At 45.8% G+C, this 27,250-nt stretch overlaps 1 protein-coding gene across 5 annotated transcripts in view; it reads left to right on the top strand.

Moving 5' to 3' along the window:
- Nucleotides 1–7,651: 7,651 nt before the first annotated feature.
- ICA1 (islet cell autoantigen 1) overlaps nucleotides 7,652–27,250 on the top strand; it is an 81,422-nt gene continuing 61,823 nt past the window's right edge. For 2 of the 5 annotated variants that reach the window (XM_075827756.1, XM_075827752.1), the window contains exons 1-2: nucleotides 7,652–7,792; nucleotides 25,280–25,318. In XM_075827756.1, coding sequence (XP_075683871.1) covers nucleotides 25,302–25,318 — 17 coding nt within the window. In that variant the 5' untranslated portion in view covers nucleotides 7,652–7,792; nucleotides 25,280–25,301. The other 3 variants (XM_075827753.1, XM_075827755.1, XM_075827754.1) reach the window with 2 other exon arrangements.

Genomic DNA, 27,250 nt, shown 5'->3' with positions numbered 1-27,250 from the left:
GCAGCACACATAACATGTGCATGACAGCTGCGGACTTCATTGCGGAATTTAGAATCTCCATTGAAGTCAATGGAGAAATTCCGCCATGAGTCCGCCACTGCTCCGCAACAGACAGAGCATGCTGCGGACACCAAATTCCGCTCCGCAGCCTATGCTCCGCAGCGGAATTTTACGCCTCGTCTAAACGAACACTGCTAAATTAAAGTGTAAGTCAATGGAGAATCGGCTCCGCTGCGGATTAACGCTGCGGAGTGTCCGCAGCGGAATTTAAGTGAAATTCCGCCACGTGTGAACCCAGCCTTATACTGCCCCTATATACAAGAATATAACTACTATAATACTGCCTCCTATATACAAGAATATAACTACTATAATACTGTCCCCTATATACAAGAATATAACTACTATAATACTGCCCCCTATATACAAGAATATAATTACTATAATACTGCCTCCTATATACAAGAATATAACTACTATAATACTGCCCCTATATACAAGAATATAATTACTATAATACTGCCTCCTATATACAAGAATATAACTACTATAATACTGCCCCTATATACAAGAATATAACTACTATAATACTGCCCCCCATATACAAGAATATAACTACTATAATACTGCTCCTATATACAAGAATATAACTACTATAATACTGCCCCCTATGTACAAGAATATGAATGTAAATATGAAGAATTTTTATACTTGACTGGAATTTTTCTTTTTTTTTACACTATGAACTTCTCAGCACTTTTGTGGTTGTCCCGAGCAGTGTGTTGTGTCTTTTGTCCATCTTGTTTGACACTTTGAGGTGAAATTATAGCCATATTGAACTCTGCCTCTATAAAATAAATTAATTTTTGTGTGTCTGATGACTATTATTTAATAAAACTGCTAATTAATAAAAATTTTAAAAAAAAGAAATAATCAGGTGATCCTTTGTTTTTTGTATTTTGTATTTTGTTTTTTTACAAATTATTTTATGAAACTTTGTAACTCTTTTTTTTTCTATAAGATGACTTTTACTTTCTATTTTTATTGCTTTTATTAACATTGCACAGCCAGCTTTTAGGGAGGGAGAGAATAGCTCAGGATAACCCTAAGATCCTTTGTTAGACCCAGGGCTGCCCCTTAAAATTGCCAGATCTGACAATTATGGAACAACGAGAGCCCCTGACCTAGTGATGCCGCAATTGCTATTAAACGCAGCATCACAAGGGTTAAAGGGCTGGGATCTGAGTCTTCTCTTATCCCTTTTGTTTCTGATTCATTTACATCAGATGGCGCCAAGGGGTTCATGTACTTTTTTGGGGGGGGTTACACTGAAGGATAAAGTCTCCTGGTCAATCATAATTATTACACAGCCGTTAGGGGTCATTTCTGAAAATTGTCACAGCCAAAATCAGTAGTGCAAAAAATTGCGTATGTGTCATATTGAAATATTCTTTAATTGCCCTTGATTGGCAGTTTTGTTTGTGGCAGTGGCGAAAAAATGACAAACTCGTGCCCCTTATGAATGAATATGCAGTAAAGTTTATTTAACGTGGTACGGATGGGACCTGATAAGTGCCCAATAATCACATTTTCTGGATTGTCAGACAGTCATAATAAAAAGTATATAAAAATCACTTGTGTATGTAGAGAACCTTCAAATGGGCGCTCAAAATCTATGTATCACTTGATGCTGAGAGTTCCATGATAAAGTATCTGCAGCTGCCACTAGGGGAGGTTTAGAGTTCAATGTATGAATTGTATGCAGTAAACTACTAAACTCCCCCTACTGGTGGGGGCAGGCAGACAGAATTGTTTTTGATGCAGTGAAAGTATTGTTCAATGATGGTAATTCACTGGAGTTTAGTTACTGGAATTGTTTGTTCAGAGGCTGTGCTGCTTGTAATGCTCTATGCACTACTACGGTTTACCACCAGATGTCAGTAAAGGACCATAAATGTGGTGCTTTTCTGTTTTCATTCATCCTTTTCACTGCTGTTGCGCGATTCACGCTTGTCCCACGGAAGTGCTACCGTGTGTCATGCGTGATTTTAACGCACCCATTGACTTCAATGGGTGTGTGATGCGCGAACAGCGCACAAATATAAACATGTCGTGACTTTTTCGCAGCGGATTCACGCTGTGTAAAAATCACGCACCTCTCGGCACGGCCCCATAGACTAAAGGGCTTATTCAGACGAACGGGATACACGTCCGTGTAACGCGCGTGATGTAAACGCGCGTCTCACAGACCTATATTCCTCTATAGGGCCGTGCAGACAGTCCGTGATTTTTACGCAGCGTTGGTCCGCTGCGTAAAAGTCACGACATGTCCGTTCTTTGGGCATTTTTCGCGCATCACACACCCATTGAAGTCAATGGGTGCGTGAAAACCACGCATGTCACACGGAAGCACTTCCGTGGGACGCGCGTGATTCGCGCAACAGCAGTGAAAAGGATGAATGAAAACAGAAAAGCACCACGTGCTTTACCGTTTACAGACATCCAAACGGAGTGTCATAATGATGGCGGCTGCGCGAAAATCACGCAGCCGCGCATCATATGCTGCTGCCACACGGAGCTGTCAAGTGCCTTTTGCGCAGGCAAAACGCCGCGTTTTTTGCGTGCGCAAAAGGCACACGCTCGTGTGAATCCGGCCTGATATAGGTCTGTGCGACGGACGTATAGCATGCTCGTGTAAATGAGTCCTTAGGTTTACATCCAGAGGCTGAAAACCTGTACAGACCTAATACTTCTCACAGGTGAGGGTTTGTTACAATTGTATCCAGTCTAGACAATCACCCTGAGCTAAACACATCAGCACAAAGTTCTTATAGTTTGCTACAATGTATCAGTGCAGGATTAGCTCACAGAGGACAGCTGATTTTGTGATTGGATTGTTGTCTGTTTATAGCACATCAGTCAGACTCTCCTAAGCCTGAAATGGTTGATAACAGGGAGCAATAGATTGCATTCAGCTGCACAGAAAATGTGGGTAAATTAGAACAAAGATTTGAGCTGCTCATATCATAACAGATTGGGGACTCCTGACGGTATTATCAGGATCTGCTGATTTGTGGGGGGCTCTTGCCTCAGGTGTGGGAGACATGGGCTGACCTGTCCAATCCTTTGTTTCCCCATAGATAAGCGGCACCAGCGGGGCACTCACTTACCTCCCACCTCATGTAGAACAAACATGTATATTTATGGGGAACGCAGAGAAAACAGATGTTTACCTGCAGTCTTATGTAAAACCACAGTCAAGTAACAAACACAGCTCTGCTGCATTTAACAATCCAGCTCAGCTACATCTTGCCAACACGGCTGTATAATAACGTAGCAGCTGACAACCTCTGACGTCACTCCACGCAGGACCATGTGACTTCTACCGACAAAATGAAGCTGCTGGTGGAGGGGGAAGGGTGCAGTCGTCTCGGTGACATCACTAATGACACCTGGGGACATCTGGCTTCATGTTACCTGACACCAATGAGCACAGGTGGGAGGAAGAGCCGTCCCTGCGCCTTGTGTGGTGGACTGTAAGGGCTTGTTCACACGTAACGGATTTCCTGCAGAAAATTTCCGCAGAATTTCCGCATAAACCAGCAGATAATCCGCTGCGGAAAAACCGCACCATTTCATGCGGTTTTTTTTATTGCGGAAAGTAGTGCGGATTTTGCTGGGTTGTTTCCTGTGATATTTACTCTGAAAACTGTAGGAATTTAGTCCACTTTCCGCAGCAATAAGTGACTGCGGGACTAGAATTGCGCACCGCAGGTGAATTTCTAGACTGAATTTTTCCGCAGCGTGTTGATGACATTTATTCATTCAGAACCACGTTGCTGCTACTGTATTCTGCTACGTATTTGCCGGAGGGAAAATCCGCAGAAAATCCGCTAGGCATGGACAACTCATTCACACTTCCGTATATCGGATCCGTATTAATTCCGTTTTTTGTTTTTTTTCATTGAAAGAACCGTGCCAATACATTTAATGGTTTCATTCACATCCTTTTTACTTTTACATACGCGCATTTTTTATATACATGCCGATTTTTTCAATACGCAGCTTGTTCCAACACATCCCCGTATCGGTACCGTTTTTAGCCCATAGAAGTCAATGGCTTAATTTTAAAAATCCTGCTCCGTTTTTGCCTTGAGGCACTGTTCACCCTAAGCTCTCCCCAGATAAACACCTGCCCACTCAGTGACATCACAAGCCCTCCCTAGTCAACCCACCACCTTACTCAGTGACATCACAAGCCCTCCCCAGTCAACCCACCCACTCTATAACATCACCAGGTGGCTCCAGATAACCCTGCCCCCTCACTCAGTTCTGTTTCCTTTGTCCATCTTATCATGTCTACTGTTAGTGTGAAAGCTGCTTATCTTGACCCCTGCAGTACAATAGACTTCTTGCCCTCTGCCTTCTAGTGTTTGCATTACATTTTACTGTAGGCTGTAAAACAAGATGCTTTTGGGTAGACCAATCTGCAGTGTAGCCTGTTTGGCCACTAGGTGTCAGCACACCTGAAAACTGCAATATGTCATTTATTTTTACACGGCTAGACTTTAGAAAATAAAAATAAATGACGTTGAACTACACGGCACATAGAGATAAGTCAGACTTTATGTGTAGTGTGCCTTTAAACGAGCCCAGTGGAATAAATGGCAGCAGCTTATCGGTCCTGGTAGCTGATAAAGTGTTTTATGACTTGAGGGTGAAGCTCATAAACATTAGATAAAGGTCAGCTGGAATGGACGGCTGTCTGCACCAATATTGAGCTAAAAGTTTTTTACCTGAGCGATTTATATTTCCAAAAAGGATCAGCCAGATTGGAAAAAAAATTCTGCCTAGTGTTCGGTGACTTTGGACTTTATTGGGCTTGGCGAGTGCGGTCATATTTGGGTGAACGCCTTCACGTAGGGCTCGATAGACTGACTTCAATGGGCAATACAGTTCAGGGTCGGAGGCTGAATGAGTGGTTATCAGAAGGACCAATCACCTGTGAGCAGTGGCGTACCTAGTATAGAGGCCATAGTGGGAGTGGCCTGGCACTGGACTGCTTGCTGTAATAGAAGATACCTACAGCCACCACTAGAGGGAGCTCCAAGCACACTGATTTATACAGCTCCCCATAGCTGTATAATCTATAAGCAGAGAGCTCCCTCTAGTGGTGACTGCAGGCAGCCAGAATAATATAACTTTTCAAGTCAGAATAACAGAGCACCCCCGTACAGATATATTATACAGCATATCTACGTGTGTGCAAATATATTTTTTTAAATGTAGAAGATTCCCCCCCCCCAGCTGTAATGGAGGTCATATAACTGATCACCCAGCTTTCCCAGAAACAGATAAATCATCTATAAGTTATAGGTGGCAGATCTTATGGCAGACATTACAGCACCCACAGGGGTTGCGATTTCACTTTCTCAGACTCCTGAATGGCAAATCTGTTTGTTTTTTAGGAATACAGGAGTAGGGAATGCATTACTGCTTTTCTAGGTAAGTATGGTTTTCAGGATTTTGGAAAAGCTGGGTACAAACACTGTGATGACTGCTACAGGGCTTATCACCAAGCTTTCCCAGAAACAGGTAAAGCCAATTCTTAGTTGCAACTATTTCTAGGAAATCTAAGCAATTAAAGCAGATGTCACCCAGCTTTCTTAGACCCCTGAACGGATTATTTGCCTAGTTTTCAATAGATACAAGAGCAGAGTATGTGTCAAAGTATAAAATTAGATAGAATTCTAGGAAAAGTGGGTACAACTACTGCTGGAGCTGTAATGGAAGCCATAGGAATTATCACCCAACTTTCCCAGAAACAGATAAAACTTCTAGTCAGCCATGATTTCTATTTCAGGGAAGTCTGTGTCTGCATTGACAACCCAGCATTCTTAATCTCCTGAACGGCAAATTTGGCTGTTTTTAAAGACAAATCTACATGGGAACTTTCCCTGCATAACTATAAAGATTTACCTCTCAGGATTCTAGGAGAGGTGGGACTACATACGCCATAATGGTAACCACAGGGCTGATCACCCAGCTTTTCCAGAAACAGATATAATGTAGTTTTATCTGTTTCTTTCAAATCTGGGTGACAAGTCCACGGGGATTACCAGTAAACTTTCCTAAAGCTTCTATTTATCTTTATCTGTTTCAGGAAAGTTGGGTGACGACCAGCATGTCTACTATCACGGCTTCTATAGGGGGGTTTATCACCCACCTTGCAAGTCTGTAGAATTTCCCAACAATACAGGAGAAAGCAAAATGTCACTGCATAACAAGACAGAATTGGCTTTCAGGATGCTGGGAAAGCTGTGTACAAGGTCTGAGGAAGCTGTAATGGTTGCTATAAAACCTCTATGTGTTTATTTCTTATATCTAAATCCAGATCTGCTCCTAGGAAAGTTGAGTGACAACCAACATGACTGATGTTAGATCGCCCACAGCAGAGCTGCAGCTTCCTTCACCAAAGGTTCCATTTTCCGGACGTGTCTGTTTTAGTAAATACTTGTATTCCCATAAAATAAAAATTCTGGAACATATTTTCTTAGAACTCTGCAATGTGCCGTTCCTCTGTTATTCCTCCTGGAAACTTATGAATAAATGGACAACTGGGTGTTACCATTCTCCTAGTCAAAGGGGGCGTGTCCCTACGGCCTCACTCTGTCAGCACTGATTGGACAGTGTCAGTCTGTGTAGGGACACACCCCCAACTGGTAACACCCAGTTATCAATATATTCATAAATTTCTAGGAGGAATAACTGAGGAACAGCACAACAAAGTGCTCTAAGAAAAGATGCTCCAGAATTGTTATTTCATGAGGAATACAATAATTTACTAATACAGACATGTCAGGAGGGATGACAGGTCCTCTTTAAATACCCTGGCCAAGACAAAGTTGGCACCCAACACCCCTGGATACATGGTTCGGTTGCCATTGCAGCTACGCCAGCAGGGGCTGTCACCCAGCTTTCCTAGAGTCCAGAATGGCAAATGTCCCTAGTGATAAAATGGCACACAAACATCAGGACGTGTGCTCCAGAGCCAAATTTAGGGTATGTTCACACGGCCTATTTACGGACGTAATTCGGGCGTTTTGGCCCCGAATTACGTCTGAAAATAGCGCCTCAATAGCGCTGACAAACATCTGCCCATTGAAAGCAATGGGCAGACGTTTGTCTGTTCACACGAGGCGTATATTTACGCGCCGCTGTCAAATGACGGCGCGTAACTAGACGCCCGCGTAGAAGAAGTGACCTGTCACTTCTTTGGCCGTAATTGGAGCCGCTATTCATTGACTCCAATGAATAGCAGCGCTAATTACGGCCGTAATTGACGCGGCGTTCAAGCGCCTGCACATGCCGGTACGGCTGAAATTACGGGGATGTTTTCAGGCTGAAACATCCCCGTAATTTCAGCCGTTACGGACCCCCGCCGTGTGAACATACCCTTATAATACAACGTGCACCATATATTGCAAATTGGGTGCACCCGTGCCTAATGTTGGCGCCATTCCCACATATGGGATACGCATACGCGTATATTTCTATATGTGCCCTGATATTTCATGGGCAGATTTCTGTGCCATTCCTCCTGTGTGTACCCGGAGGCTGGGCGTGTGAGAGGAGGAGTGTGATCTCAGGCTGACGTTGCACTGGATAACACTCTGCTGCTTCCTCCCCGTGCACAGGATCAGGAATCGAAGCCTCTTCATCCCACCTCATGTAATTCCCAGTCATCGCCCAGTGTGTGGGGCCCCCCTGGTCGCTGGCAGCTGATCATAAGGTAATTGGGGCTTTCCTCTATATAGGGCTCTGTGCACCATACTCAATAGTATATAATGTCTCGTCATATACCACCAGCATAACATATGTCCAACCTTATTACGCAGGGGCCTGTCCCTTTAAGAGTAGTATTACTGTGTGTGAAAGGTTCAGTCAGGTGTAAGCTCTTCTGCAATGTGGTCAAGCCAGTTGTGGGGGAGAGACGGAGGGACAGGTGTACGGACGGGGGAAGGGGACAGGTGAAATCGCTTGTATCACAAGTCGTTGAGAATTATTTTCGGTGTTTCTGGGATGATCCGTTTTGGAGGAACGCTGCAGAAAATATAACGAGTGACTACCTGTCGTCATGTCATTATCAGACTTGTCCTAGTTATGTGATAGAAGGGCCCGAAAATATCAAGATGGCCGCTGGGGAGTTTGCTGGGTCCCATTGGTCACTCACAATAACTGAGCAGCCTGGGGGGGGGGTAGGGGAGGTAAGTATAAGTATTGCTGGCCACAGTTACAGGAGGGGAGCTATAGCTGGCACTAATGGGGGGCATGCTGGCAGGCAATGTTGTGGGGCAATGTGGGCGGCACTTTTTAGGTGGTTCTGTGAGTTTCATTATGTGGGAATTACAGCTGGTTCTGTAATGTGGACACCATGGCCATTATTGTTATGGGGTCACTGTGGCCTGCTCGGGTATGGGGATTCTGTGACTGCAATTATGGGAGCTCTATGGCTGTCACTGTTATGGGAGCTCTGTGGCTGTCACTGTTATGGGAGCTCTGTGGCTGTCACTGTTATGGGAGCTCTGTGGCTGTCACTGTTATGGGAGCGCTGTGGCTGTCACGGTTATGGGAGCGCTGTGGCTGTCACTGTTATGGGAGAACTGTGGCTGTCACTATTATGGGAGCGCTGTGGCTGTCACTGTTATGGGAGCGCTGTGGCTGTCACTGTTATGGGAGAACTGTGGCTGTCACTATTATGGGAGCGCTGTGGCTGTCACTATTATGGTAGCTCTGTGGCTGTCACTGTTATGGGAGCGCTGTGGCTGTCACTATTATGGTAGCTCTGTGGCTGTCACTGTTATGGGAGCTCTGTGGCTGTCACTGTTATGGGAGCGCTGTGGCTGTCACTATTATGGGAGCGCTGTGGCTGTCACTGTTATGGGAGCGCTGTGGCTGTCACTGTTATGGGAGCTCTGTGGCTGTCACTGTTATGGGAGCGCTGTGGCTGTCACTGTTATGGGAGCGCTGTGGCTGACACTGTTATGGGAGCGCTGTGGCTGTCACTGTTATGGGAGCGCTGTGGCTGTCACTGTTATGGGAGCGCTGTGGCTGTCACTGTTATGGGAGCTCTGTGGCTGTCACTGCTATGGGAGAACTGTGGCTGTCACTGCTATGGGAGCTCTGTGGCTGTCACTGTTATGGGAGCGCTGTGGCTGTCACTGCTATGGGAGAACTGTGGCTGTCACTGCTATGGGAGCGCTGTGGCTGTCACTGTTATGGGAGCGCTGTGGCTGTCACTGTTATGGGAGCGCTGTGGCTGTTACTGTTATGGGAGCTCTGTGGCGGTCACTGTTATGGGAGCGCTGTGGCTGACACTGTTATGGGAGCGCTGTGGCTGTCACTGTTATGGGAGCTCTGTGGCTGTTACTGTTATGGGAGCTCCGTGGCTGTCACTGTTATGGGAGCTCTGTGGCTGTCACTGTTATGAGAGCTCTGTGGCTGTCACGGTTATGGGAGCGCTGTGGCTGTCACTGTTATGGGAGCGCTGTGGCTGTTTCTGTTATGGGAGCTCTGTGGCTGTCACTGTTATGGGAGCACTGTGGCTGTTACTATTATGGGAGCGCTGTGGCTGTCACTGTTATGGGAGCGCTGTGGCTGTTTCTGTTATGGGAGCTCTGTGGCTGTCACTGTTATGGGAGCACTGTGGCTGTTACTATTATGGGAGCGCTGTGGCTGTCACTGTTATGGGAGCGCTGTGGCTGTCACGGTTATGGGAGCTCTGTGGCTGTTACTGTTATGGGAGCACTGTGGCTGATACTGTTATGGGAGCACTGTGGCTGTTACTGTTATGGGAGCACTGTGGCTGATACTGTTATGGGAGCACTGTGGCTGTTACTGTTATGGGAGCTCCGTGGCTGTCACTGTTATGGGAGCACTGTGGCTGTCACTGTTATGGGAGCTCTGTGGCTGTTACTGTTATGGGAGCACTGTGTCTGTCACTGTTATGGGAGCAATGTGGCTGTCACTGTTATGGGAGCAATGTGGCTGTCACTGTTATGGGAGCACTGTGGCTGTCACTGTTATGGGAGCATTGTGGCTGTCACTGTTATGGGAGCGCTGTGGCTGTCACTGTTATGGGAGCACTGTGGCTGTCACTGTTTTATGTGCGACTGGTTCTGTTAAGAAGTGACTGTAGAACCGTAGCTGTCACTCTTATGGGGAAACTGTAGCGTGCATGGTTATAGGGCACTTTGGCTGTCACTTAGGCTTCATGCACACATCCTTCACCGTTTTCACGTCCGTTTAAAACGGATCCGTGCGTCCGTTGTGACATCCGTGTGGTTTCCGTTGTCACTCCGCGTCCGTTCTGTTTTAAATGGATGTTGTACTTCTGCTTTCGTTTTAAACGGTCCATTAAAATCCATCTTGTGTGTTGAATGCAGGGAACTTTGGCGCGTCCTGCCGTTACTTACCTACGGATCCGTGAAAAACGGACGGCACACGAATGCCTTCCATGTGCCGTCCGTTGTTTTGACGAATCTATAGGCGCAGACACAGCAATTCAGTCACTTTCCCCAGCAGGAATTGACCTGCTGCGGTCCGAAAAAAAAACGCGCCGCAGGTCAATTTCGGCTCTGAATTTTTACGCAGCGTCTGGATGAGATTAGTAAAATCTCACCCACTTTGCTGCTACTGTATTCAGCTGCGTTTTTCCCATCCGAAATTCCGGACGGAAAAAACGCGGCAATTCCGCAGCGTGTGGACGAGCCCTTACCCCGGATTACTAATGTGACGGATTCCAATAAAATGATCATATTCGGGAGCAGCTATTTCAGCAATTCTCTAATGTGCGTTACATCCGCCTATAGCCCTGAACACCACCGTCTGCCATGTTGTTGTTTGCTGCAGTTTTACCAGCCGTTCCCCCAAGGTGTGTAAATATTGCGCACGTCTCTGTGTACCGTACACAAAATGAACTCGTTATGTGCAGCGGCTTATGACGTACGAGTCAGCTGACTGCCCAAACTAACCTGACACCGAACGTCTAAACGACATGGCAGATTTATAGTATCGCCGTACTGCATCAATGGCGTGTAACGTGAAGATCTCGCATTAACAGGACCGGATAGGTGCAGAGATTCCGGATTATCAGATGGGCATAAAAAAAACAAAAAACTGTGTAACACACAGTAAGTGGAGGAAACCTTCAGGAAGGAAGCGCTAAGCAATTATGTTCGCACACCATTCAGTGATATTTATTACGGCATTCGATAGTTTAGAAAATCCGATAATCCGGCACTCTTTTCTAACACAGAGTTGCAGAAAAACGTGGAATTTCCAGAAAAAAAGTTACAGCAGAATACGGTAAAATGATTTTATCCAGTATCAATGGAATGGAAAAGCCTATAAAAGCTGATTGTAATGAACCTCCGGGTCTCGCTGACCCTCGGGTGATGGGATTTCACAGAAGTTTGTGGCAGCGTCAGTGGGCTCTTCCTGACGGGTTCTCTGCCATATAAATGAGTTTTATTTGCATTTTTATAACTATCAACTAATTCAAAATATTGTTCATCATTGATCTGGTTCTGCTGATTTCTGGATTACTGGAATTTTACTTTTATTTAGAATGTAATTGTTTTCTAATATGAAGTATCTTCTTGTCCTAAATATGTAAATCACAAATCTCAGCAGACCAAAACTAAAGAGAAAACTCCACTGTGAGTCCTTAAATTGTGCGGGCACTGTATGCCAGTTGTATTGCAATATTATGCGGGCACTGTATGGCCGTATCGTGTGGGCACTGTAATTTTACGGGTACTGTATGGCCGTATCGTGTGGGCACTGTATGACCATTTTGTGTGGGCACTGTAATTGTACGGGTACTGTATGGCGGTTTTGTGTGGGCACTGTATGGCGGTTTTGTATGGGCACTGTATGGCTGTATCGTGTGGGCACTGTAAATGTACGGGTACAGTATGGCAATATTGTGCAGGCACTGTATGGCGGTATTGTACTGTATGGTGGTATTGTTTGTGCACTGTAATTGTGCGGGTACTCTATGGCGGTATTGTGTGGGCACTGTATGGCAGTATTGTCTGTGCACTGTAATTGTGTAGGCACTGTATGGCGGTATTGTGCGGGCACTATGGCGGTATTGTGTGGGCACTGTATGGCAGTATTGTTTGTGCACAGTAATTGTGTGGGCACTGCATGGCGGTATTATGTGGGCGATATATGGCAGTATTGTGTGGCCGCTGTATGGCAGTATTATGTGGGCGCTGTATGGCAGTATTATGTGGGCGATGTATGGCAGTATTATGTTGGCGCTGTATGGCAGTATTGTGTGGCCGCTGTATGGCAGTATTGTGTGGCCGCTGTATGGCAGTATTATGTTGGCACTGTATGGCAGTATTGTGTGGCCGCTGTATGGCGGTATTGTGTGGGCGGCATATGGCGGTATTATGTGGGCACTGTACGGCAGTATTATGTTGGCGCTGTATGGTAGTATTGTGTGGCCGCTGTATGGTGGTATTGTGTGGGCGGCGTATGGCGGTATTATGTGGGCGCTGTATTATGTGGGCACTGTACGGCAGTTTTATGTGGACGCTGTATGGCAGTATTATGTGGGCGCTGTATTATGTGGGCACTGTACGGCAGTATTATGTGGACGCTGTATGGCAGTATTATGTGGGCGCTGTATTATGTGGGCACTGTATGGCAGTATTATGTGGACGCTGTATGGCAGTATTATGTGGGCACTGTATGGCAGTATTATGTGGACGCTGTATGGCAGTATTATGTGGGCGCTGTATTATGTGGGCACTGTATGGCAGTATTATGTGGACGCTGTATGGCAGTATTATGTGGGCGCTGTATTATGTGGGCACTGTATGGCAGTATTATGTGGACGCTGTATGGCAGTATTATGTGGGCACTGTATGGCAGTATTATGTGGACGCTGTATGGCAGTATTATGTGGGCGCTGTATTATGTGGGCACTGTATGGCAGTATTATGTGGACGCTGTATGGCAGTATTATGTGGGCGCTGTATTATGTGGGCACTGTATGGCAGTATTATGTGGACGCTGTATGGCAGTATTATGTGGGCGCTGTATTATGTGGACGCTGTATGGCAGTATTATGTGGGCACTGTACGGCAGTATTATGTGGGCACTGTATGGCAGTATTATGTGGACGCTGTATGGCAGTATTATGTGGGCGCTGTACTATGTGGACGCTGTATGGCAGTATTATGTGGGCACTGTACGGCAGTATTATGTGGGCACTGTATGGCAGTATTATGTGGACGCTGTATGGCAGTATTATGTGGGCGCTGTACTATGTGGGCACTGTATGGCAGTATTATGTGGACGCTGTATGGCAGTATTATGTGGACGCTGTATGGCAGTATTATGTGGGCGCTGTATGGCAGTATTTTTGCAGCCCCTCTATCAGGGTATTCTTTACACTCAGTTTCAGCACTATTACTTGGACAGTACAATGACAGTAAATGTTTTGCCTATAGGGCCTCTCCAGGTTTCGTATATCTATATTATTCATAAAGCCGTCATAGAGGATCATCTCCAGCAAATACACGTCTGTTTTTTTTATCTCTACTATTTAAAATAACTTTTAGTTTTGTTTATTTAGCCCCATTGTTCACAAAGTGACAGAGAACCTTCCCAATAGAAGTTTTAAAACTATTCCCTCCCTACAGTGCCCACTGAGCTGATCACCGCTGCATGTAAACGTTGATCCGTACAGGCCTCCATTGCCTAGAGAGTGCGTCCCTGCCGTGTCCCACAGACAGTCCTGAACATTGACCACAAAATTAGAGCTGGGGGAGCCCATGTACAGACCTGAGGGCGGCTGCAATGTTTACATGCAGTGTCGCTCAGATCAGGGGGTGCTGTATGGAGGGCACAATTTTTGATAACATCTATAGGGAAATCCCTGTTACACTTCATGAACAAGAGGACTAGATAAAAAAAATACAAAACCGCCGAAAACCCCTTTAATACCATCCCGTCCAGCGCCATAAATGGATGCACGATGATGGCGCAGGATCAGCAACTGAGCCCATCAGATGCAGGTGTCAGCTGTAACATACAGCTGACACCCTGCTGCAATGGCAGGAATTGGAACTTAGGGCTGATTCAGACGTGCGCAAAAGCCACTTACCTGCTCCATGAGGCAGCATCATATGATGCGCGGCTGCGTGCTTTTCGCGCAGCCGCCATCATTATGACATGCCATTCGGATGTTTGTAAACAGAAAAGCACGTGGTGCTTTTCTGTTTACATTCATCCTTTTGACAGCTGGTGCGCGAAACAGGCAGTTCGCACGGAAGTGCTTCCGTGCGACCTGCGTGGTTTTCACGCACCCATTGACTCCAATGGGTGCGTGATGCGCAAAATACGCAGAGATATTTACCGTGTCGCGGTTTTTGCGCAGCGGACAAACGCTGCGCAAAAAGCACGGACTGTCTGTACTGCCCCATAGACTTGTATTGGTCTGTGCGTGGCGCGTGAAAACCACGCGGCCCGCACGGACGCAATACACGTTCGTGTGAATCCAGCCTTACTCTGATCCCGGCCATTTACACTATTAGGTGTCGCAGTCATTAGCGACTGGTTCATCTAAGTGGTGAGACGACGGGAGAGGTCACCCTCTGTCACCCGTTCTACACCCCAGGAAGGCCCCAGCTCTGCCATCTTTGTACTCCTATTAGGACTTATAGGATGCCTGTCAGTTCTTAGGGCATGTTCACATGCAAACTCAAAAACGTCTGAAAATACGGAGCGGTTTTCAAGGGAAAACAGCTCCTGATTTTCAGACGTTTTTTAAGCCACTTGTGATTTTCGCTGCGTTTTTTACAGCCGTTTTTGGAGCTGTTTTCTATAGAATCAATGAAAAACGGCTCCAAAAATGTCCCAAGAAGTGTCCTGCACTTCTTTTTCGCGGGGCATTTTTTTAGACGGCCGTTTTTTAAAACGGCCAGGTAAAAAAGCGGCCCGTCGGAACAGAACACCGTTTTTCCCATTGAAATCAATGGGCAGATGTTTGGAGGCGTTCTGCTTCCGATTTTTCAGGCGTTTACGGGCCGAAAAACGGCTGAAAATACGCTGTGTGAACATACCCTTACTGACATACAGAAGTATTGTGTGTGTATAATAGAAGCAATCAAACGATTGCTGTGTTAAGTCCCATAGAGGGACTTAAAAAGACTTTACAAAAAGATCAATAAAATTGTTTGGGAGAAAAAGTCCTAAGTAAAAAAAAAAAAATCCCATACAAAATGCCTACAAATTAAAAATTTGTAAGAACTCTTTAGTATCAACGTGTCCATAACGACCCGAACTATAAAATTATCATATAACCTAAAAAATAATGTCAGAATTGCCTTTTTCCATTCCTTACCCACCCCCCAAAAAAGTTAGATATTATATGTACCCCAAAACGGTGGCATTTAAAAATACAACTTATCCCACAAAAAATAAGCCGTCATACAGCGATGTTGACTGAAAAATGCGGAGATGTAAAAACAAAAAATATTGCTACTCCCTAAGGCCAGAGCCGTGTGCACACTCCATGATTACGGGCACGGACGGCCGCGGACTGTCACCCGCGGGCCGTGCTCCCATTATAAAGTATAGTAGCAAAAATAGCACATGTCCTATTTTTTGCGGATCATTTCTATGGCCCGGACCCTTAGGCCCCATGCACACGACAGTAGAAGTCATCCGTAATTACGGATCCATTCACTTCTATTAACCACGGAGACCTTCCTGTATATTTACGGGAAGGTGTCCGGGCCGTAGAAAGGCTCCGCAAAAGATAGGAGATGTCCTATTTTTTGCTTTTTATGTACCGTACTCCCATACTTCATATGGGAGCACGGCCTGCAAATGCGGGTGGCCGGCCGTGCCCGTAATCACGGACAATGATTACGAGTGCGGTTGTGTAAATATACGGGTAGGTGTCCGTGGGCCATAGAAATGAATGGATCTGTATTTTGATCCGCAATTACAGATGCGGAATTGCGGATCAAATTACGGTCATTGGGCCTTAAAGCCCAAACCTGGCTGTGTCCTTAAAGGGGTTATCAATCCAGGAAAATGAATGGCCTATCATCAGGATAGGGGGGTCCAACTCTCAGCAACCCAGCCGAGCAGCTTTTTGGAGTGGCCGCCCTGGTCCGGCGAGCTCAGCTTCGCCTTCATCGCTAACACTGCTCAATACTGTAAGACGCCGGCACATTTAGGAAAACAGAAGAAACGGATATAACTATGAAACGGCTGAATCGAATTTTTTTGAATAATTGTATAATAAAATATTTTTTACATTTTTCCTTCCTGTCATTGAATAGAAACATACTTGTTTCCATCCAGAGGTCAAAACCTAATGTTTCTCACAGCAGAGTGTTTGCTACAATTGTATCCAGACTACTAGCAGCACAATTCCCTCCCCTGTCCTGACAATTTGCTACAATGCAGGTAACATGTATCTGTCTGAAAGATTGTCTAGACTGGATACAACTGTAACAAACCCTTGACTGTGAGTTATTAGGTCTGTATGGGTTATCAGCCCCTGGATGTAAACAAGTGTTCCCATTCACTGACAGTGAGCAGAGATCTTGAAAATGGTGAGGAATTGAAAGTCTATTAGAAAGTTTTAATCCTTGTGCTGTCACCTGGGCTGGGTCTGAGACGTCATTTTCAGGTGGATTCTATGACCAGCCCATTGTACACACACGTCTGCGGGATCCACGTCGTATTTGTCACCTGCTGATTCCGTGTCCCTGCAGTCAGGACGGTTATCGCGCTCCTCCACTGTGTACATAAGACAGTGCCGCCTGTCCTCATTTATAACCTGAAGGCAGTGAATGCGGCTTTCCTATAAGGGTATGTTCACACGCAGTGTTTTCAGACGTAATACGGGCATTTTACGCCTCGAATTACGCCTGAAAAAACGGCTCCATTACGCCTACAAACATCTGCCCATTGCTTACACGTCGCTGTCAAAATACGGCGCGTAAAAAGACGCCGGCGAAAAAGAAGTGCATGTCACTTTTTGGGACGTTTTTGGAGCCGTTTTTCATTGACTCCATTGAAAAACAGCTCCAATAACGTCTGTAAAATATGCTGCGCAAAACGCGAGTTGCTACAAAAACGCATGAAAACAGCTCTGTATTTTCAGACGTTTTTGGTCACTGCGTGTGAACATACCCTTAGGTTATGTTCACACTGAGTGTTTACAAGTTTTTGACGCGGAAACCGCGCCGCAAAACTCGTCAAAAACGGGCCGAAAATGCCTCCCATTGATTTCAATGGGAGGCGGAGGCGTCTTTTTCCTGCGAGCGGTAAAACCGTCTCGCGGGAGAAAAAGAAGCGACATGCCCTATCTTCAGATGTTTACGCCTCTGACCTCCCATTGACATCAATGGGAGGCAGAGAAAGCGTATTTCGCTGCGTTTTATGGCCGCGGGCGAAACATGCCATGAAAAACGCAGCGAAGATCGGCGTGCAGGGAGAGGAAAATCTGCCTCAAACTTCCAAATGGAATTTTGAGGCAGAATTTCCGCCTGCAAAAAACTCTGTGTGAACATAGCCTTATTAGTTAAAAAAACGGAGCGTAAAAAGACGCTCCGTAAAAAGATGTAGCATGTCACTTCTTGGGCCCTGTTCACACTGAGTTTTTTAACGAGTTTTTTGGCGCCGAAACTGCTCTGCAAAACTCGTCAAAAACCGCCCGAAAATTAAATCACTGGGAGGCGGACGAGTTTTTTTTAACCGCGAGCGAAAAAAAACACGTCACGGTAAAAAGAAGCAACATGACCTATCTTGAGGCGGTTTCCGCCTCCAAAACCCCATTTCAATCAGTCAGAAACGGGAAAAAAAACGCTTCGACGAGTGTTTTGACGAGTTTTCAGGCGAAAACAGCTCTTGATTTTCAGACGTTTTTTTAACAACTCGCGTTTTTCGCTGCGTTTTTAACGGCCGATTTTGCAGCTTTTTTCAATGGAGTCAATGAAAAACACCTCCAAAAACGTCCCAAGAAGTGTCCTGCACTTCTTTTGACGAGCCGTCATTTTACGCACCGTATTTTGACAGCGACGCGTAAAACAAAGACTCGTGGGAACAGAACATCGTAATTCCCATCGAAAGCAATGGGCAGATATTTGTAGGCGTATTAGGGGCGTTTTTTCAGGCGTAATTAGAGGCGTAAAATGCCCAAATTACGTCTGAAAATAGGCTGTGTGAACATAACCGCACCTCTGAAAATACCCAACTGGAAGTTGAGTGAACATGTAAAAGCCGGGTGATTGTATTACTACGGGGAATTTGGCGTCTATTGGTTGTTTCCGTGACTCTCGGGGTATGTTCACTCGGCCGAAAAATCGGAAGCAGAACGCCTCCAAACATCTGCCTATTGATTTCAATGGGAAAAACGGCGTTCTGTTCCGACGGGGGCGTTTTTCAAAACGGCCGCGTAAAAAAAACCCCATGAAAAAGAAGTGCATGTCACTTATTGAGCCGTTTTTCATTGACCTCCATAGAAAAACAGCTCCAAAAACAGCCGTAAAAAAAGGCAGCGAAAAACGTGAGCTGCAGGCGCACGGACAGAAAGATGCGCCAAATTTAAAGAGAGCCGTGAATCTCACTCCAGTTAACCTTTGGCGTATGAAACGTCAGTCTAAATCTCCTCCTACGACCTTTTTTTATTGAAAGATTTTTATTCTGTCATAAAGAACAAAGACAAAAGAAAAACAAACCAAGTCATCGAGAAACATCCCGAGGTTATCAACAAGTCCAAGCGCACGTGTGATCATGAGACGGAAAAATAATTAAAGGCAATGCACCCTTGAAATCGTGGGTTGGTTTTTTTTTTAATATAAAAATGTATCGGCGCAACTTTCTAGATATTTTTTATTAAAAACTATTTTTACTTTTTGAGATACAGCTGCTTTGTATCCTGTATATAGAGCAGCTGTATCGGGCGCTAAGACGAGGAATCCGTCAGGTCAGTGGGACTGTCGGGTTCAGTGTCAGAAGGTCCCGATCGAGCTGTTACCAATCGCATCTAACAGGTGGATTCTGTTTGTCAGAGACACGCAGGACCCGCTGATACTTAAAGAGGCTCTGCCACCAGATTTTCAAACCCCTATCTCGTATTGCAGCAGATCGGCGCTGCAATGTAGATTACAGTAACGTTTTTATTTTTTCAAAAACGAGCATTTTTGGCCAAGTTATGACCATTTTTATATTTATGCAAATGAGGCTTGCAAAAGTACAACTGGGCGTGTTTAAAGTTAAGAACAACTGGGCGTGTATTGTGTGTAACATCTGGCCGTTTTTACTTCTTTTACTAGCTGGGTGTTGTGAATAGAAGTGTATGATGCTGACGAATCAGCATCATCCACTTCTCTTCGTTACCACCCAGCTTCTGGCAGTGCACAGACATAGCGTGTTCTCGAGAGATCACGCTGTGACGTCACTTCCTGCCCCAGGTCCTGCATCGTGTCGGACGAGCGAGGACACATCGGCACCAGGCGACAGAGGCTACAGTTGATTCTGCAGCAGCATCGGTGTTTGCAGGTAAGTCGATGTAGCCTCTGTCGCCTGGTGCCGATGTGTCCTCGCTCGTCCGACACGATGCAGGACCTGGGGCAGGAAGTGACGTCACAGCGTGATCTCTCGAGAACACGCTATGTCTGTGCACTGCCAGAAGCTGGGTGGTAACGAAGAGAAGTGGATGATGCTGATTCGTCAGCATCATACACTTCTATTCACAACGCCCAGCTAGTAAAACTAGTAAAAATGGCCAGATGTACACACACAATACACGCCCAGTTGGACATAACTTTAAACACGCCCAGTTGTACTTAAGAAAGCCTCATTTGCATAAATATAAAAATGGTCATAACTTGGCCAAAAATGCTAGTTTTTGAAAAAAACAAAACGTTCCTGTAATCTACATTGCAGCGCCTATCTGCTGCAATACGAGATAGGGGTTTGAAAATCTGGTGACAGAGCCTCTTTAACCCGTCAGTCCCGCGAACCTGACGGATTCAGGTCTTAGCTCTAGATACAGCTGCTCTGTATACAGGATACATGGGATGAAACGTCATCCAAGGAGGCTGGACTGCAGGACGGCAGAGGGACGTGTTGCCATAGCTAAGGGTAAGTATAAAACATGATTTCATTTCACGTGCAGTTTTCCGCAACGGACATTCTGGCCGAAAAACTGCACCACAATATGGTTCGGTTTTTCAGCCGAAAATTTCTGCAGTGACCAGGGCGGATATGCTGAGTGCTTTTACTCAGCGTATGCGCCCTGTGTGAACATAGCCTGAGAGAAATACAACTCCCTGTACATACACATTGGATAAACGTCGATCCCTCCTGTTTCAGCGAGATCGGCAAAAACCTGGATGTCAGATCCTTAGTTCCTTCAGGAGATAAGTGACGCTAGAGATATCTGGCAGCCCTTTATTCCTGCCGCTATTGGACTTGGCGGTTACATGACTGATCACGTGATCACCGGGTGCCCTCTGCATAGCTTTTGGGTCATACCCAGATCATTTTTTCTAAGGTCCCCACTGGATGCTGTTTCCTCCTGGGGCTCCTGTGCCAACACAAACCATAACCCAAAACTCAACAAAAAGTATGAGATAGGTGATGCATAGATTTGTGGGGGTCCGACCACTGGGATCACCGCCGATCGCTGCAAAGGTGGATCCCTGTCCTCTGTCAAACCCCCCCCCCCCCACACACACACACACACACACACACCACACGACAAGGAATTTGGATGGAGCGGAGGTCTCATATATTCTTGTGATCAAAGGGGGTCCCATTGAACCCCCACCAATCTTAGGGTATGTTCACACGCTTAACAAAAAAGTCTGAAAATATTGAGCTGTTTTCAAGGGAAACTTTCTGATTTTTCAGGACGTTTATGGCCCGAAAAACAGCTGAAAACACTCTGTGTGAACATACCCTTATATTTATCTATTATCCTGTGCATAATTGATAAATATGTGGCTAAAATACCCCTTTAAACAAAATGAGGAACCCATTTTAATAATTTATTTAAAGGGAATGTGTCGCTAGAAAATTATTTTTTTTTTTTTTAGTTCAACAATTAGTGTATACATGATTAAACATTGTTCTAATTTTTTTTCATTTTTTCACGAGTCAGGAAATATTATAAATTACATTCTAATTTATAACATTTCCCAGTGCTGGTCACTAGAGGGAGCAATTCCCAAAATTGCAGCATTGGCATGTGGTAAAGCAACCACATTGCTTTATGCTGCAAAATTTGAGAAAACACACTTGCTCAAGTGAGCTCACAGAATCCCCCCTCCTTTATCCTGGCTAGTGCCGGGAGAAACGAGGGGATTGAACGGTCAAACCTCCTACACTGTGTGTCGCCATTTTTTGAGCTAACACACAGTGTAGAAGGTTTACATACAGTAGTAAACACACACTAAAACACGAACATACATAGAAATAACTTACCTGCTCCTGCCGACGCCGCTCCCTCCGGTCCGTCCGCTCCGTCTGCTACCGCCGCTCCAAGTGCACAAGTCCGGAAGCCGCGACTGGAAGTAGTCATCTTACTGTCCGGCCGCGGCTTCCGGTCCACAAGAAAATAGCGCCGGACGCCGCTCGGCGGAAGACCTTCCACTTGGACTGTGTGGGAGCGGCGCATGTGCCGTTCCCACACAGATGGCGTACAGCATAGTGAATGGAACGGGTCCCGTTCGCATTCACTATGGGGATGTATGTGCCGTATTCCATGTCTGTATGTGTCGTTAATCGACACATACAGAGATGAAAAAAAAAATGGCAGCCCCCATAGGGAAGAAAAAGTAAAAAAATTTAAAAAAGTAAAACACAAACACACAAATAAATTACATAGTTTACATAGTTTACATAGTTACATAGTTTGTACGGTTGAAAAAAGACACATGTCCATCAAGTTCAACCAAGGGAAGGGAAAAGGGAAGGGAAAAATTTCTACACATAGGAGCTAATATTTTTTTGTTCTAGGAAATTATCTTTGCCTTTTTTAAAGCATCTCCTGTCCCTGCTGCGACGGCTCCTGCGGTGACTATTCCATAGATTCACCGTTCTCAGGGTATGTTCACACGGCCTATTTACGGACGTAATTCGGGCGTTTTTGCCCCGAATTACGTCTGAAAATAGCGCCTCAATAGCGCTGACAAACATCTGCCCATTGAAAGCAATGGGCAGACGTTTGTCTGTTCACACGAGGCGTATATTTACGCGCCGCTGTCAAATGACGGCGCGTAAATAGACGCCCGCGTCAAAGAAGTGACCTGTCACTTCTTTGGCCGTAATTGGAGCCGTTATTCATTGACTCCAATGAATAGCAGCGCTAATTACGCCCGTAATTGACGCGGCGTTCAAGCACCTGCACATGCCGGTACGGCTGAAATTACGGGGATTTTTTCAGGCTGAAACATCCCCGGAATTTCAGCCGTAACGGACGCCCTCGTGTGAACATACCCTCACAGTAAAGAAGCCTTGTCGCCTCTGCAGGTTGAACCTTTTTTTCTCCAGACGGAGGGAGTGCCCCCTTGTTTTTTGAGGGGGTTTTACATGGAACAGGATTTCACCATATTTTTTGTATGCGCCATTCATATATTTATATAAGTTAATCACGTCCCCCCTTAGTCGTCTTTTCTCAAGGCTAAATAGGTTTAATTCTTTTAATCTTTCCTCATAACTTAGATTCTCCGCGCCCCTTATTAGCTTCGTTGCTCTTCTAGCATCATAGTTATGTACGACGCTAGGAGTCCCTGCCTCGCTGCCGGACAACTGTCCCATACTGTAATCATGTTTTCAGTACGGGACAGTAGTTCCACGGAGACGCAGGGACTCCTAGCGTCGTACATAACTATGATGCTAGGAACCCAGCTCCCTGCAGTGTTTTCGGTCCGGGACTTGCGGCCGAAATACGTTCCGTCCTTTACGGACCGAACATGCGCGTGTGAACCCAGCCTTATATGTGACAAAGTTGCAGAACTTTTCATTGTGCTGTGAATAAACTTTATTGACATAGAACTGGACAAACACTAGTTAACTCTTGCTTCGCCAGTCGCTGCTGGAACCTCGTTCCTTTTTGCCCACATACTGGACCTTCGGAGGATAAACCTGTTTCTCCAGCTTTGTGCGGCTGATTTACCGGTCCCATGGTCATTTACCAGAATGCAGTATACCCAGAACAGGGGGTTACAAGGGGAATAGTGGAGCAACTGCGCTCACCGAATGACCCCCTAAAAATGCACCTGGGTAACCGCGGAATAACCGTAAAATAATTGGGGAATCGGGCGGAAAATCGCTCAATTCCAGTCCGAATTCAATGGAGAATAGAAAAACCAATCCAAAAATGGAGGCACGAATCGCCAGCCGCTAGAAAGCATTAGGATTTGCCGGGTCTGAGATTTGTTTTTGGTGAATTTAGGAATATTATAGGCGAAACGATTCTCTGACTGTATCCTATAGACTGGCGAGTAGGCAAATTGGCGACACGATCCGCACATCTCTGATGGTGAACAATAGAGGGAAGGCATGTAAGGCCTCGTGCACACCAGCGTCGTTTTTATCCGTAATTACGAATGAAATTGCGCATCCATTCATTTCTATAGGCCACGGACATCTTTCCATATATTTACGGATGTGTCCAGGCCGTAGAAATGATCCGCAAAATATAGAACATGTCCTATCCTTGTCCGCAATTGCAGCGCAGACTCGTCCATAGAAGTCTATAGGCTTTTCCGCAATTGCAGACGACTACCGATGTTCATCCATATTTGCAGATCTGTATTTGTGAACAGTAAAAACCCTTACGGTCGTGCGCATGAGGCCTCCGTCATTTCTTTACGATGTTAGATGGAAAAAAAAAAGACGACCGCCACTTCGATCCATCGCATCTGTTGTCCCATTGGCTGCTGACAACAGATGTCGTACGCGATGCTCAGCGTCGTGGTGGACGAATAATACATTTTATTATTAAATAATCCACTTCTTAACGTCATTTCAGCCGTAACGGCATGTGCAGGCGCTCGAACGCCGCGTCCATTACGGACGTAATTGGCGCTGCTTTTCATTGGAGTCAATGAATAATGGCTCCAATTACGTCTGAAGAAGTGACAGGCACTTCTTTGACGCGGGCGTCTTTTTTACGCCCCGCCTTTTGACAGCGGGGCGTAAAAAAAATGACCGTCGGCACAGAACATCGTAAGACCCATTCAAATGAATGGGCAGATGTTTGCCGACGCTATTGAGGCGCATTTTCGGACGTAATTTGGGGCGAAAACGCCTGAATTACGTCCGTAAATAGTGCGTGTGAACATACCCTAAGGGTATGTTCACACGGCCAAATTACGGACGTAATTCGGGTGTTTTACGCCTGGAATTACGTCCGAAATTACGGCTTGAATGCGTTGACAAACTTCTGCCCATTGAAAGCAATGGGCTGACGTTTGTCTGTTCACACGAGGCGTATATTTACGCGTCGCTATCAAAAGACGGCGCGTAAATAGACGCCTGCGCCAAAGAAGTGCCTGTCACTTCTTCAGACGTAATTGGAGCCGTTATTCATTGACCCCAATGAAAAGCAGTGCCAATTACGTCCGTAATGGACGCGGCGTTCAAGCGCCTGCACATGCCGTTACGGCTGAAATGACGGGGATGTTTTCTCCTGAAAACATCCCCGTAATTTCAGCCGTTACGGACGCTGTAGTGTGAACATACCCTTATACTTCAGAAACGGGTGGAAAAATACCATTAGATTGTAAGCTCTTGAGCAGAGTAGCTTCTCATTCAGTTAAATTATATAATACCCTATGCTCTATTGACTTGTATTGATTCTATCCGATATTATCAATAATTATTATTATATTATACAATGTATCAATCGCTATTATATCGCACGCTGACAACCACAGCGACACCTACCGACAAAACTCGCGATATTCTTTGGCGCATGCGCAACGGGACTCCACAGGCCACACATCCCCTTTCTCGCTTTGGAAATGACGCGTGCGTATTAAAGAGACGCCTTGTACCAGTGACGCATGCGCAGTACGCTTCCACTGGCTCGCACTCTGCTGCGCATGCGTGGTAGTTGATTCACATCTATAGATGTAATATCCGCATACTGTGGCGTTTCTATAACAACTGCGTCAGCGCTGACATGACGAGGCTTTCCTCTCACTGTTGTCTGTTTCCTCCTCAGGGCTGTGAAGAGAAGGTGAAAAATGGACGGTCACAACTAGTAAGTCTAAGTATTAATGCATTATTATGTATGGCTGTTGTGTCTGTGGCGGTTTCTTCATCCTTTACCTGACGCAAACCTGCCGCAACTTTTGTGCGTTTTTTAATGTCAATTTTTGTATTCATTCCTAATTTATTTAATATTGTACGACTGTCCGGAGCGATTACCATTGACTTCCAGTGTCGGATTCCGCAAATGTCGCCGGCGGTTGCTGTCGTCATGGATACGTTAAGTCGCGCTCATAGACTGTTGCAGTATACGGGCGCACGTTGTAAACGGGGTCCGTATCCCTCACAGCTTTCAAGTATTGCAAAGCGGGACAGCCGCTGAGGCGCGCCCAGTGCCCCTCCACAAATTTTTTCCCGTTTAAGCTACACCCCTAATCCTGTCCAATCCCCGCCCATACACACCCGCTTCAGCCCACACCGTATCATGCCAAATAGCTGCCACCTCACAGTATAATGCTCCTATAGATTCCCCCATACAGTTTAATGGCCCTTAGTGCCAGTGCCCATGTAGATGGCGCCACACACAGTGCCCATGTATATAGCACCAGAGTCTCCTGTAGATAGTGCCACCCCCCCCCTGCAGATAGCGATACCCCACCCCGTAGCCATTGGGACTCCCTCTAGGGGTGGAATCCCCAGTCAGGAGGAGCCACTGACGTCTCTGTCCATATATGGACAGTGATGTCGAGGGCTTCCCCGGGCACAGCGTTTAAAGGGGTATTACCACGAGAGACATTTATGACATATCCACAGGATATCCTCAAAGAACAATGGTGTAGACAGCAGCACTCCTCTCCACGAGCAGGCTTGCTTTATGCTGAGGCTTTGACAATACATTTCTACCTTGTTTGACCACTCGCGGAGATGTCTGCCGCTGCCTACACCATTGTTCTTTGAGGATTGCAACATATTGGATCTGGTTCGTCTGATTTTGACAGCGTGTCACAGTCTCTTGATTCTCTGGACCTGTGCTGCTTTACCCCATTCTTTTTGGATATCCACAGGATATGTCAAATGCGGGTCCCACCTCTGGGACCCGCACCTATCTCAAGAACGGGCCCCCTAAACCCCGTTCTGCCGTTCTGTGTTGCGGCAGAAGCAGGTAAATTCCGACCACGAATTCGGAAACATCGTAGATCGCAAGTCCCATAGAACTGAATGGTAGCTCTGAAAACAGCGTAGCTCGCATGCTGTGCTGTTTTCGTAACTCCCGACCACATAGTCAGGAAGTGGCAGAGAGAGCAGAAAAAGGTGGAACTGGGTTTAGGGGGCCCCATTCTAGAGATAGGTGAAGGTCCCAGAGGTGGGACCCGCATCTATCTGACATTTATTACTTACCGTATTTTTCGGACTATGAGACGCACCCAGGTTTAAAAAAAAATAATTGGTTCTGTTTCACCACATTCTGAGAGCCATTTTTTTTGTTACGTTTTTTTTTTTTTTTTTTTTTTTTAACTTTTAATATTTTTTTACACTCCTGATAATTTATCAAACGTTTTTAGTTTTTTTTTCACACATTTTATTAGTTCCCCTAGGGGACTTGAACCAGCGATCAATAGATCACTGGTACAATACACTGAAATACATGGATCACTTACGGAAACAGCGTAACTCGATGAGCTAAGCTGTTTCCGTAACTCCCATAGTAGTGAATGGCAGTTACAGAACAGCGTAGCATGCGAGTGTCGCTGTTCCTGTAACTACAGTTCTATGTGAGTTACAGAAACAGCTTAGCTCAGCGAGCACTCGGCTGTTTCCGTAACTCCCGGCCACCTAACCAGGAAGTGTCCGGGAGACAGCGAAGCGAGTAAGCTAGAACGGGGTTTAGGGGGCCCCGTTCTAGAGATAGGTGCGGGCCCCAGAGGTGGGACCCGTATCTATCTTTCATTTATGGGAAGACCCCTATAAATGCTGCGGTTGCTAT

Source organism: Rhinoderma darwinii, chromosome 5 (assembly GCF_050947455.1).
Source record: "Rhinoderma darwinii isolate aRhiDar2 chromosome 5, aRhiDar2.hap1, whole genome shotgun sequence".
NCBI classification, from domain to species: Eukaryota; Metazoa; Chordata; class Amphibia; order Anura; family Rhinodermatidae; genus Rhinoderma; species Rhinoderma darwinii.
The sequence above is the reverse complement of the archived record's forward strand: the minus strand, read 5'-3'. Positions and strand labels throughout refer to the sequence as shown.